The sequence below is a fragment of the Acipenser ruthenus genome, chromosome 47 (assembly GCF_902713425.1).
Source record: "Acipenser ruthenus chromosome 47, fAciRut3.2 maternal haplotype, whole genome shotgun sequence".
Classification (NCBI taxonomy): Eukaryota; Metazoa; Chordata; class Actinopteri; order Acipenseriformes; family Acipenseridae; genus Acipenser; species Acipenser ruthenus.
The window spans coordinates 7606523-7620789 of NC_081235.1; the positions used below are offsets into that span (position 1 = coordinate 7606523).

The 14267-nt window shown below is 43.4% G+C and overlaps 1 protein-coding gene across 2 annotated transcripts; it reads right to left on the minus strand.

Moving 5' to 3' along the window:
* Positions 1-3604: 3604 nt before the first annotated feature.
* On the minus strand, positions 3605-13096 carry LOC117401395 (sodium/iodide cotransporter). 2 transcript variants are annotated; one of them, XM_059013862.1, is made up of 15 exons: positions 13004-13096; positions 12294-12674; positions 11672-11737; positions 11126-11177; positions 10645-10712; positions 10302-10456; positions 10076-10216; positions 8653-8782; positions 7594-7682; positions 7212-7324; positions 5999-6069; positions 5811-5897; positions 5143-5339; positions 4439-4542; positions 3605-4277 (listed from the first exon to the last, which is right to left on the minus strand). In XM_059013862.1, the coding sequence occupies exons 2-15, from the start codon at positions 12663-12665 to the stop codon at positions 4051-4053; spliced, it is 1872 nt and encodes a 623-aa protein (XP_058869845.1). In that variant the 5' UTR covers positions 12666-12674; positions 13004-13096; the 3' UTR covers positions 3605-4050. The 2 variants fall into 2 exon arrangements, with proteins under 2 accessions (XP_058869845.1, XP_058869846.1); XM_059013863.1 differs by having other exon boundaries at positions 12294-12592; positions 13004-13085.
* Positions 13097-14267: the final 1171 nt, after the last annotated feature.

Below are 14267 nucleotides of genomic sequence, written 5' to 3' on the forward strand. Positions count from 1 at the left end.
GAAAATATCAGGGTACATGCATTAGTTACATTTAAAATCTAGCTGTCGGAATATTAATTAATTAATTAATTAATTAATTAATTAATTAATTAATGGATTTCATATAATAAACCCCCTTTCATAATGACAGCCCACACTGACCCCTCTGCCGTCATCAAAAGCGGCCCCTCCTCGCGCGGAGATCCTTGCACACGTCACGGAGGGCATCATGGAGTCGACTGGAAGGGAAGTCTGTGCTGGTGAAGACCCGACTAACTCAAACAGCAGCAGCAAGCGGCACAAAGAAATGGAGAACGCAGCTTTGCACAGCAGCCTCAATTCGCTGCGTGTGGCCGAGGAGGAGGAGGACGACACCGCGCCTGGAGCCTCGGTAAATGAATACCGAGCCGAAGACATGGAGCCGAGCGGCTGCAGTGCCGAACCAGACGCCCCGCCGCAATCCACAGCGCAGGACGGGACAGAGGATGAGGATGAGGATGAGGATGAGGATGAGGATGAGGGGGGCCAGGAGGAAGAGCTGACGCTCACCGACCATCTCAACAAGCGGCTCCTCTCCTCGTTCTTGGAGAAACTGAACCAGAGAGACTCCAGTCTGCCGGGAATCCAGCGGCTGGACTGCGCCGTTGCCGGGGAAGAAGACTCTAACCGGGCCCTGGATGAATGGTGAAGCGAGCTGCACGGTCTGTAGTCGCACTGGGACACCGTGTTGGCGCTGGACACGGTTTCCTCATCAGCAAAGGGGGTGCCACCCGTTTGTTTTGTCTGGACCTTGCCAGACAGTAATACAACATTGACCTGTTTACACAGGCTGGATATCTGGAGAGGGTACCCGATTTCCAAAGGATGAAGTTGAGAGAACATAAGAACTGCCTAGACTATACCTAGCATGTTATTGCTATATGTAATTATCAAACAAATGTGTGCTTTACCTTTACAATGTAGGTTTGGACACGACATTGCATCTAGTTGTTCATAAAGAAATATTAACTGTGTTCTGTTGGTCCCTTGTCACTCCTGTACGGTCTTTGCTGTTACTTGGGGAATATACCTTTGGTGATCAATTCCAGCTTATTCCTGAGATTGCACGCTCACAGGTTGCAACACATTTACTTAAATAATAATACAAAAAAAGTTTAACTAAATAAACGGTTTTACGTTGTGTTTTAAAGTGATTTTTTTTAACAACTTAGTCAATTTTCAAACCTACAACAGTATAATACAAACCAAAACAATAAAACCAGACATTTGTTTTGATGATAAAGCGGTTGTGTTGTCCGATTAGTTTGTTAAATGCTTGTTCGTCTCATTTGCATATCTCCGCCCACACCGCGGATGTGGAGTTTGCTATCCAGGTCTCGGTAGTTGACGGGAAGGAGAGTCTGTGAGCGGTCAGATACTCTGTCACGCTGCGGAGCACGTAGAGTTTTCTTTATTTCTATTCTCTCGACCTGTGTCATGTTTGCATATACCGTCCTGTGCTTGCTGATCAACACCTACAAATAAAGGGGCTTTTATTTGACTTGCAAGAGTCTCGTGGGTTTATTATTTTCAGCAGTGGAGATTGCACCCCACATACAGTTCTTTGCACTAGTCTGACCTCTGATCTAGTGTGGCAGATGTTTATAGTAACGTTACACTTTGAGTAATGGTCTGAATGTTTGACACACAGCTACGTACTTCGATTTGCTGTCATTTTAGTTTTACAGGTGTTCCAAAAAAAAAAAAAAAAACTTCCTGTCTGGTTTCTTTTAGCGTTTCATCATTTGCTCATTTATAAAAATGGTGTGACCAGGGCTGTAACCAGAGCTGACATTATACCAAGGTCACACTGAGGTTTCAAGCTCTAGCTGGCAGTATTTATATGGCTGGTATTTACTATTCAACCTCCAAATCTATGTTACACGGCAAACCAACAGAGAAAATGAACGACTGTTTTGTACTTTACGAGAATCTGTACATGAGTATCTGATGATGAAAGAAAACAACAGAGGATATGACCTTGGTGTCCTTGTAGCTAGTTATGCACATGGGTGCGACTGTGAAACTCACAGCTTGAACGCTCCCATTGCAAGCGGACTGTAACTGCTCCCAGTCATGTTTGCAAGCAAAACTGTACAGGTAGGGCAGTAGCAAAACTCTATACTAGGGAACAATAATGCGCCATAGTCTGTTGGTGTCTGTGAGAGCTGGGTGGGCCATGCCATGGAAATGGAATGAATGGGAAGTGTGGGTAAGTCGTCAATATCAGACTACTGGCAAGGCACATAACTCTTTAGGATCAGACTTCTGCGTATTAGGAAAGGCCATCGCCATGTGTCATTAGTCTGATATTGGATGACTTCCCAAACTTACCGTTTTCATGGACTGGTCATCTGTCCGGTAGTTTCACAGGCTGTGCCCAGTTGCTGCAGAGGTAGCGGTGTGCCTGTGCTGGCAGATGAAAAGTCCTTTGCAAGGTGTTCGTTCAGGTAGACAGCGATGTGCTGCGAGTCAGGCTGCCGATCGTTCACAGTGACAGGCCGTCAGTCAGCCAGCGAAGCATGGAAGTGACTAACGGTAATGGCAGTCCGTTCTGACATCCAAATAAATAAAACAAACTGTATTTTTTTCAAATGGAGCATAAAGACCTTTTTCCTCCTTCAGAGAAGTTCAGTTTTGAAATAAGCAGAGAAGTTTGTTCTTTCATAGAATTTTCACTTTTGAGACTGTCCCTTTGAATAATACAGTATTATTATTATTATTATTATTATTAATTTCTTAGCAGACACCCTTACCCAGGGCGACTTACAGTTGTATACAAAAAATACATATCGAGAATTACAATACAATTAAGAGCAAGATACAAAATACAATGACTTCAGTCCTAATCAGAGTAAGTCAACTGAAATGATTTCTGTATATCATGCACTTATCAAACAAGCTATTCTATAAGGTTGGACAATGTGTGTATACATTACGATCAGATTTTTTCAGTGGTTTTAAATGGCAGCTTTATGTAACTCTGAGATATCGCAGTCAGTTAATGTATTCTTATTCCTGTTTAGATTCACTTTGTGTTTCATTTCACCAGTATCTCCCGGTCAGCTTTTTCTCTGTACCGCTGCCAAGGAATCGAGAACAGAGAGTTCCAGGGCAGATGTGATTTGGGAATGACAGGAGGGTCTGGAGTTTAATAACTGAGTGATGCAACACAAGAAAAGAAAGATCATACAGTTGATCTGAGCAGCAGAACATAGAGACGTCCTTCTCTGCAGCCTTAATCTCAGATATCAGCGCCCCTCTGCCTAGACACGACTCCCAGCACACTGCCAGCCTGCCCCTGCCCTGGAGCCTCTTGCCATTCATGATTAGTACCAGAACTCCTCCAGGTGCAGTGAAGCTCTGAAAAGCTCCCATTGTTTATACCGTCAGAGCAATTTTTAATAACACGGGTGAGTGGCTTTTCAAAGCAAAACCTCAGAAAGGACACGTGTGCGGCTGGGATGAAGATGTTTTTTGTATGTAATCTCTACTGCCAGCCTGTACTGGGTGAAGGACACTGAAAGCTATTTCAAACAGGCAGGTGTGTGTTTTTTTTTTGTATAGCATTCCCACCGTGTCCTGATACCTGCACAGACGTTTAGCTTCTAGATGAGAATATCATTGACTCTTTAGTGCCCAGTGTGCTCAAATCTGACCCCATGCTAATATTTTCTGTTCTTTTTTTTTAATGTCGTTATTCAACAAAGTAATGAGGCATCATTGGTTCAAAGGGAAACACTTATATTTTGGAAAATATTTCAAGCATTTAGCTAAGAAAAAAGAAACTTTACAAATGGGAAGAATTACATGTTAACTTACTTTAGTACCCACCACCTTTACAGACTCTGATAGTTCAGCTCTTGTAAAATCCTTTAGTTTCTCATCTATTTCAACTTGGCATGAACCCTGAACACTGCTGGAACTGTGAATGCAAACGTCCCGTTAGAAGTATAGATGCATAGCGTTTGCATGTGCTCACTGTTATTCCTTCTCCCTCATCCCATCTTCTGTGGACGGTCCCAGTTCAATCTAGACTTTGCTCTCCTGAAGCAACGGCAAGTGTCTGTTTTGAGTCTTGTCCTCTGGCGATGTCTCCGGTCTGTCCTGGGTTCCTCTCAGCCAGCGCATGGGCAGTGAGGGGGTGAGGGGAGGGCTCTGAGGCTCAGTAGGAGACGAGGAGCTGGATCCCTGGGGTTTCACAGGATGGAGATCCCACCACAAAAGCCCCGGTGCGATTGCTTTCCTCTGGGTGGGTCCTGTGAAATTAAAGGAACGCTCACGGATTTGTGAAGATGCATAGGTTCAAACAACAAGAAAGGGGGGGGGGGTGGGTGGTATTCACAAAGCATTCCCCACCACTTGACATCGGCTTTCTAAAGAGAAAAGGAAGCGTTGCTGTTTAAAGCTGAGTGTTTACCTGTGATATAGCTGACAGCCACTCCCACCAGCAGCGCTGAGACGGTCCCTAGAGCTCCGTAGTACAGGAATGACATGGAGTAGAAGTTATCCGCAATGGAGGGCCTGCACACCGAACATGCAATAGAAGAAACCCTACAAATCATCTCTACAATCCCTCCAATGAGATCCACCTCTCTGTAGAAATAGATTGATATACACTACATTCCTTCTTATTCCTGGCTTTTGCTTCTTAATGCATCCAATGATAAAACATAATGTTTCCCAAGAAATTTTGATCAGGCCTTTGACAGGAAATGATTCCTAATCCTTTGACTTCTATTGAATTGTGTGTGTCCTAATACTGCACTGGTATTTTGAGACCACTTCAACGCAAGCAGTACGTTGTTAATCTGGGCACGTTCTGCAGTCGGAGGCAATTTTATAGTTGATGCCTGGGTCTGGAGAGACAATTATGTCAAAATGATTGCCACTTAAGGAGATTAAGGTTATCAGAATGATTGTACGACTTTTAAACGGTACATAAAATAAAAAGAAATTCCAAGTGCAGGCTTTCTAGTTTTTTTAATAAATGTAATTACCATGTGCATATATATTCGTCCCACTTTTTGTCTCCAGAACTACTTATCCAGCTGCGAGAGAACTTAGTACAGATATTCCTTAGCGCACAGAGACCTATTCTGGTCTCTGACTGGTTGCCCTCACCTCTCTCCCGCCAGTGAGGAAGGGGTCTCCACAACCAGGCTGCCGTTAAGTGTGGTGTTGCCCGTCACCAGTAGGGGGCAGTGGTCTGCTGAGCTGGGCAGCACCCCCATCACCTGTGGGTCAGGAGGGTACAGACTCGCCCCAATCCCGATCCAGAGCGAAATACCGAACCCGACCACTATAGCGGCGAACACACCCTGAGGAGACAGGAAACGTATTTGTTGTTTGACAGACTCACAGTGCGACTGCTGTAGTAAGTGCAACTCCAGCTAGTAATATGGAATAGTGCAATACTCATATGTTGGGAGGGAAACTAAAGTCATTAGAATCCACTACTCTGCTCTCAATCTTTTGTGCCATTTGACCACTCTGTGTTTTAATGTTCATATATATTACATTTTAGAACAAGCAGATTGGTAAAATGTCAAAAGAGAAAATGATCAGCATTGTTTTTTCTGGTACTAAAAATACTAAACAGTAAGAGACTTCAACGATGGTCATCAGTTGTTTAAATAAACTAAATATCGAGCCTGCAAATGCTCAGGTATTAAAGTCTTAAAACCATATGAATTTCCTATATTCCCCGAATCGAATCCCAAATGAGGCAGGACTGATCTAAAAACAAGCCCTCGTTCGTTATCATGTTCTGGAATTTGGGGGGCACTCACGGGGGTGTTAGAGGCTGGGATGAACATGCCCAGGATAAATGCTCCGAGCAGGGGTCCCCCGATTATCCCCATGACTGTGAACGAACCCTGGAGCAGAGAGTGAGAGAGAGAGAACTGAGCACTTAAAACATTATTTCCGTGATGCAAGAGTTAATGGAGAGTGAGAAAGGCAGTGAGTGATTGGTTACCTGCAGCACTCCTCCACCCACCAGGGAAGTAAGAGCAGCGACTGTGATACAGGCTACACCATAGAACAGGGCTGAAACACAAAAGAGACACACTGCCATTGCAACCAAGCTCAACTGCTTTCTGTTCATGAATCCACTTCAGTGTTATTCAGCATACAGCTACAGGGAGATGCAACACCTTTGGCCACAGCTGTAGAGTTCTAGCATGTGAAAAGAGGTCTATTTCTGTTTTGGTACCCGGTAAGAGGAATCGGTGCAAGGCTGACCCCTGCTGTGTAAATGAGGTAATGCTCGCGAATGGGAACTATGCCCGGTGTGTGTCATCTTTCGCAAGAGAGCCTGGCTCTTTTGTACAGTGGTTAGGGTCCGGTGCCTGCCTGATAACCAGCTGCACCATCATCTAAACAACTTGAATAGTGCCCAAGAGCAGAGAAATAACACAGACTAAAATGCAACTTCGGATTTATAGTGACCTAAAAAACAAAACAAAAAACGTTCACGTCATTCTTCATGCTTGACTTGAGTGCATTTAAACCATTTTTGGTCTCCCTAGTGGAATGTGATAAAAGTGAGTTACGAACTGTGCCTTTTACTTCCAGGCCCTTCAATTAGGTGATTGCATTTGAAGATTTAAAAAAAAAAAAAAAAGCTAATCAATTATCTCAGCTCCACAATTTAGTGCCATCTGCAGGGACCCATTTACTGTTGACACACGATTTACGAAAAAAATGCACTCAATCATCTAATGTGACTTGAAACACCTGACAAATCACTGGCAAAATGAGAAATAAGTGACAAGTCACCTGGGCAGGACCTCACTGGAGATGAAAGCAGTGGGACACCCTAACAGGATGAACGTCGATGGCTCTGCAGTGACATTACAAATACAGTGAAACCTTATTCAAGGGACCGACCAAATGTTTTTTTTTTCAATGTTTTACTGTACTGTGGTTTTATAATTGTATCACAATTGAAAGGCAAAAGGTCTACTTATTATACTTAAAAAGAATTTTAAAAAAGAACGTTAGCGTTCTCCTTATTCACGCTTCTCTCAATCGACGCTGTGTTTCGGAGGCTGTTTCTAACTCGTGATGTCAGATCTCGTGTTTCTGCAATATGTGTTTTTCGCCACCAGATGGCGCTGCTGGATTGTCAGTGAACTCGCTTTGGAGGTTTTGATTTAAGACACGGTGTTACTGTGACGTGAACTCACACAGCCCTTTGGAGATGAGCACAAGCCTCTTCTGTGACACATTGTGGAGGCGAGGTTTGAGAATGTCCTCCATGGTAACGGCTGCCATGGCGTTGATGCTGGTTGAGGCTGTGCTGGGGATGGGAGGAGCCAGAAGCAGACATGAGTTGCATGAAAATACTGTGCATAAAATCATTTTTTTTTACTTACATACAAACTTATGAAAATAGTTACTCACTTTAATGGATTTCAAAACGACATCACAATACTTTTAATATATAATCGTTCGTGTTAAAGGTGCAGTAACTGTGGTTTTAAAATACACAAAAACTATAGCGATACACCCCCTGTGATTTACCAAGCTTACCACAAGAGGGTCATACAATTAACAGAGATGGAATACCTGAGAGTCCCACTGTAGGCACAAGCTAGGAAAAGACCAGGGACACCGGGGTAGTCTGCAAAGATATCCAGCACCAGAAAGGGCATGTACTGGGCAGAGACACAGAGGGGAGATGCAATGGCATAAAAGCAATATTTTATCCCGCGCTGTTCTCGTCTGCTGACGGCTTTGTTAACGGCATTCCAGAACAGCTTTGTTAAATATCAAGCTTGGTTTTATGCAGAGGAACCAACTCTCTCTGGAAACGCAGCCAAGAACACAGGTTTTAGAAAAACACTTACTATTCTTAAGTTAATGCTTTGGGAAGCTCAATAAAAACACTCAAATATTTTTTTAAAAAATATGTGTTAGTCTAATACACTTCAAGAAACATTATGTTTCAGCATCTCTCAGTTTTTACCCGCCTCAGAGAAAGGGGCTCCAGGCAACAGCACTGCACAGTCTATCTAGGCCGAGCCAAACAGCTTTGATTTACAATAGCCTCCCATTCTAAAACCTGACTGTGCACATTCTGTAATATATGTTTTCCAGAGAAGAGTTTAATCACTAAAGTGCCTTTTCTCATTATATCTGGACACCGCAACCGTGTGCCAACTGGCCCTCCTCTCTGTTTTACCTTTCTAAGTAAATATTTATAATCAGTTTTTAATCTGCATGAGATTTACTGCAAGAGAATGCCATGAGCTCAGAGGTGTTAGATTCTGACAAGGATTGTGTCATTACATTAAGCTATATTTATGCTAGAGTGTTTTCTAGGGTACTTCTTATTTAATTAAATAATACATTTGTGTGTGCCAATTAACCTGCCACATGTAACACACAGTTTTGATGCAAAGGGAATCCCTCTGTAATATATAAAAGCCACATCAGCCAGCTGCAAATCACTTTCAATCATGACAGGCAAGACAGCATATCTAACAGACAGGAGTGGGTCTGACAGTAGGCGCTCAGTTGGCAGGTGCTTCCATGTCCGACAAATAGATGAAGTTTCCCAGGGTTCCAGCACCCTACTGACTTCCAACACCCCGACTATCGGGAACGCAGCCCCTGGAGTAGTACCTGGTCGGCAGCGGAGATTAGCCCCGCCTTCAGAGGATCACACTTCCTGTAGAGAGCGAACATCACAATGCCGCAGGTGACAGCACTGCTGACTATGAGACACAGCCCGACCTGGTTCACAAGCAGAGCCCTGGGGACACAACTGCAGCCAGTTAGGCCGAGCGAAACGCAAAGCCACTTTATCAGGAACAGTGGCTTGAAACCTGGTTCCAGGAAACCACCGGGAGACCGAGCTTGAGGTTGCTGTATCAAACCCCCAAGTCTCCCCCGGTGTGCCGTGCAGTGGCCTGAACCCTAGTCTCCTGAAACCGAGTTCCAAGCCCATCCCATCCCCTCACCATCAGTGATATAATGGAAGATTGCATTTAGCAGACAGCAGGAGATTGTGTTTTGAGAGACACAACAAGTATTAAGAGGGGGCCTTGAGGGGGAAAGACTGCCTGTCTGCCAGAAAAAAGAGATGTGATATTTTCAAAGGTATCCTTCTGTTGGCTTTACATTTAGGAAAAGAACACAAAGAGAGACCTCTTCTACCCTCTCTCACCCTCCTGGATTGTTAAATACACATGCTTAACTTCTCTAGTGCTGGTCAGACGTCACTAAACGCTGACACCGCTGAGGTAAAAGTCGAAACACTTATCCTCTGGCGTTAAACCAACACTGCCTCTTTCTAATGTTCCCTCCACGCTGTACAGCTGTGGGGCTTGATGCAGAACCTTGATCTGAAGGAGAACTCATCCATTATATCTTTCTTTCTGTTGACTGGAATCTGAGGCACGGGTAATGAATCTATTTAAAAGACCAGACAAATGAGTAATATAACAGACAGTAAGACTTAAACCATCAATAATGTGACTATAAATATGTCATGAAAGATGTATTGGACAACATTAGATATGTATAATAACAACAGGCTGTGGCAACTTAATGTGAACGTAACTAAAGCATTTATTTAATCCTTTTCATTACTTAACATGATAACTTCACACAAGTGATGTGTCATTTAAAAATGTATAACATATTTTATAAATTTATAAAATTATTACTTCACATACCACAATCAGTGTTATAGTGTTGTGGATGATTACATTACTGTATATTGCAATTCATATTTATAGATGGTAATATTTTTCTGCCTAATAGGAGTTTATTAAAGACTTTGAAAAAAAAAAAAAAGCAAGTTTTATAAGTTTACATCCCCAATTATAAATGTATTTTTGTTGCAGGTATTTGCACTCATTATCACTGCTGTCATTTTGATTCTAAGTAGATCCCTTTGCACTATTTTTTGACCACAGTTGATGCATCCTTTTGTTTTCCTTGCATGTTGAATTTCTTTGCATTTTGAATTTTAACCTAGTGTGTGAGATTCAGCGTGGGCAGTGTGGTCATCTCTACAGGTAGGTGACGCCGTGACACTCACCTCCGTGCCTCTTTCTCAGTCTTGCAGGCGATGTAGCGTTGCACCTGTGACTGGTTTACTCCGTACATGGACAGCCAGACCATCGTGCCTCCGAACACAAACGTCCAGAAAGTATAGCGCCTCCGCAGGTCAAAGCTAAAACTGCAACACAAGAGAAGAAAGGGCTGAGAGGGGGAGGAGCCAGAGCTGAAGCAGTGAGCTGGACGCGCAGCTCCTCTCTCCTTACTCTCCGAGGTTGATGCGGGACCCGTTGCTGGCGATCTCCAGCACCGCGGACGGTCCGCCCACCAAAACGGTCCCCCGGATAACAATAGACAGGAAGCCCGAGAGCATGACGACCACCTGGAAAACATCTGTCCAGATTACTGCCTTCATCCCACCCTGAGAGAGAGAGAGCACAAGGGAGAGGGAAACCTCAAAAACACACCTGTCACAGTGCATCACTGAAGGGTCCTTAGTAAAGTGCATGTACCCTTATCTCAACAAAGAAGAAGAAGAAGAAGAAGAAGAAGAAGAAGAAGAAGAAGAAGAAGAAGAAGTCATTGGAAACAAATGAGTTGGCTCCTCACCAGGGTGGTGTAGAAGGTGCAGATGAGTCCTGTTGAAAACAGAGAGGCCCAGATATCCAGTCCAGTTACTGAAAACCAAGCACACAAACAATTTGATGAGAATTCAGTTTATTTCAGGACAGTTGTTTTAGAACAGGTCTAGTTTGCCAGGAACCCACAGGGGCAATACATCATTACCCACCACCAGTACAATTGCATGGCTCAGTACAAATGCAAGCTATTCTGTGTCAATCAAAAACAGCAAGCCAGTTATTATACAGCATAACTTCAAATTCTACAACTAGATTGGTGACAAAGTTCATCTAATGGATTCCAAAAGTGCAGGTGCACCTTTTTTTGGTTTTGCATTATGAAAACAGACCAGGTTTTGACCGGCTGGTCAGGTGTGAAATCAACAAACTTAGTGTACATTTCTGTCAGGAAGTAAAGGGAGTCGTTGTTCCTACTGCCCCCTGGTGGTGAGGGGAGAGTGTGCGCCTACCTTGGTTCAGGATCAGGGCGGGTGCGTAGATCACAATTCCTGTGTACAGCAGCTGTATGGATCAATCAAGAAAAAGGAAGTCAAACAGATCCTACACACATCATGTATATAAGTGTAGTGTGGGAGAAACCGTGTTTTGTCTCTCATTCTTATTTTGTTCCAGTATCCAGGACCTGGACTATACTTTGAATGCCCTGAATATGCCACTGATCGGTATGATTCGGGATCCAGATTTCAGGTTCATGCACATGCCTGATTGGAATGAAACAAAAAGTAAAGTGACATAAACCATGCTTCCACTGCCACTGTGGCGAACCGAACTCTGGGTAGGGACCACCCCTCCCTGTCTGTTTTCCCCGTACCCGACTCCAAGTCTTTTTTGTCTTTCCAGAAGGTAGCACAGAGATTGCTTCAGTGCCTGAGGAAGGGGAGAGACTGAAAGGCTGGAGCCCATCTGACCAGGTGCAGCTGCTACAGGGAAGAGTTTTGTGATGACAGATCTTGACAGAGGAGCCTTTTGTTTTGCCTGTGCTGGCTCATTCTTACCGTGGCTGTGATAAACTGGATGGTCGCAAGCAGCTGCAAGCTCCTGCTAAATCTCATCTTCAGATACTGTGAGAAAAAAAACACAAGACAGGATTCAGACGACAGGTGCGGAGATGTTTCAGCACATTGACTCCCAGCTGAGTCTAACCGATTCCCCTGGCCCTTAAAAAACAGGGACAGGACACTCTATTCAAAAGATGGAAAGGGAGGCAGATCTAAATACTGCTGCTACCAAAATAATTGAAAGAATTTTGGGAAACTCAAAATCTTTAACGTCGTGGGCAAATTTGGCAGTCTACGTGGTTTGTATGGCAGTGCCAGGCCCATTTAAGGCTGAAACAGAACACCCAAGCTAGGACAGAGAGCTCATACAACGTATTTGAGTTTATTAGCTAGCTGTCTCTCTGCTCCTCCTTTATACTTGTGGCCAGGCTAAATTGGATAACTGGCTGCCAATTTAGCCTGACCATGTTTTCTAAGGTCAGTCTTAATCCAGTGCAGACCCCTTCTCACATGGTTGACCAGCCTGCGTGTTGGAGGGGAACGAACCAAAATGCAAGGATTTTGCATATGATATTTATGGTGATCTCTGACATGTGGATATCAAACAGACTGTCCTTACCTGGTTGGTGCTGGTGATGCCTAGCCGATAGAAGACAGGCAGGAAGAGGTATGCTGTGATCAATGTGTTGAGGCTCTGCCCAAGACACATGTACAGGAACTTCAGCCCATAGCGGTAAGCCTCAGCAGGGACCCCCAGTACCTGAACGGCTGACATGAAGCTGGCAGAGAGGGAGAGGCCGACGGGCAAGGCGGTCATCTGACGACCCCCCGTGAAGAAATCCTCGGCTCGCTCTTCCTTCCCTCCCGCCCTCCGCAGGCCTTGGAACAGTCCAATCGCCATGGAGACTAGGAGCATCACTGCAAACACCCCATAGTCGGTTAGTCCAAATGCGGTCCTGGTGGGGTGTGATTCTGGGCTCATATCCGTCATACAATTTTTCTATAGATAGCAACAAAATTGCATCTTTACCTTCCTGCTTTTGAACAGTTATTTTTTGTAAAAAGAACAGACAGCCTTTAATATTATTAATAAATGTATAAAAAATGTCCTTGTATATTTAAAGTAAAGAACAAAAAAATTGTTATACCAAAACGAAATTCCAAATTCCAGAGAGTGTCTTAAAATGCAGAGACAGATATGTGTAAAAAGGGTAATAAAAGTTGCATTACATATTGCTATAAATTTCAAGAAAGCTTTGACGTGCTAACAAAGTTCAAACAATAATGTAAAAATGTAAAGTAATCTAATTAAGTAAAACTGATATTTACCAATAGGTTGATGAACAGAAATGAAATCAATTACAATTACAGAAGAATCCGTCTGCGTTTTGGGAGGGGTATCTGGGTCTGTGTTGCCTGTAGAGATGCACCTGCCTTAGCTGTCCGGAGAAGAATGCTCTTATACAGATAGGGGGCTGCTGTGATTGGTTCTTGCAATGCAAACTACTTCAGAAGTAGGGAGGTAGGGAGAGAGGGAGGGGAATGAAAGCTCAGCTTACTTCAGGAAAGTTTCTCTCTGCTCGCCACCTTCAAACTCTCCACTGAACTACAATTAACTTCATTCTTTCCATATCCCACTGCATGTGGCAGATTCACATAATATAAGTTCAATAAAGCATTCATTCAAAATTCCTTTCATTTTTGCATTCAAACTACCTTCAAAGCGAATGATCGACATTCAAAATCCAATCTGCAAATTATGTTGAACGCATCTGCGTTCATGTGTATTGTTTCCGATGCGTTTGTAATACAAACCCCAAATGCTGGTTTACTGAACACAAAGGCAAAAAAAAAATAATCCACATTCAATATGGTCTTTGTTGTCACCTTTGCAGTAAAATTTCATTTTTATATCAAAGATTCATCACAGAATGAATAGTTTCCAATACATCCCAATGAAACTGATGTGATTCAACCAGAAAACCAGAGCGACTAGCAATTGTGTATTTTATGACAGGGGACATTTCATGACAGTAGTTGACTTCAAGTATCTTGCATGTTAGCAGAACAGCGTGTAACAATCTGGCTTTCCACTGAGCTGTCAATATAAACTAATAGGAGCGAACATTAAAATATCCGTGACATGCCAGTGTTTACACAGTATGGGAGCGGATAGCAGAGTAGTCTCACAGTCCAGAGAGAGAGAGAGAGAGAGGAAGAGAGAAAGAGAGGAGGAGGGGAGGAGCACAACATGACACAGATAGTACACGGAGCTCACTGGTGCGGCAGGAAACCAAGGCTTTTGTTTGTGAGAGGCTGATACAGATAAGGAAATGTATTTTCTCTTCAACTAGTTTGTAGCCTCTTTATTTTAACAGCCTCTCCTTTTTTTGTATCGTCTGCAAACCTCGAGACAAAGAAAAGTGAATTTTGCGTCTTCCATATGTCCCGATATAAATGTGGTCTCCATGCATGAAAGGTTAATACCATGCGTATTGGAGATCTCTTATTGTATTAGAGATGTCACCTGATGCAGTTTGGCCAAACGAAGCTGGGCAGCTTAGGTATATTTCTACCAGTAATGAAGGGTGCT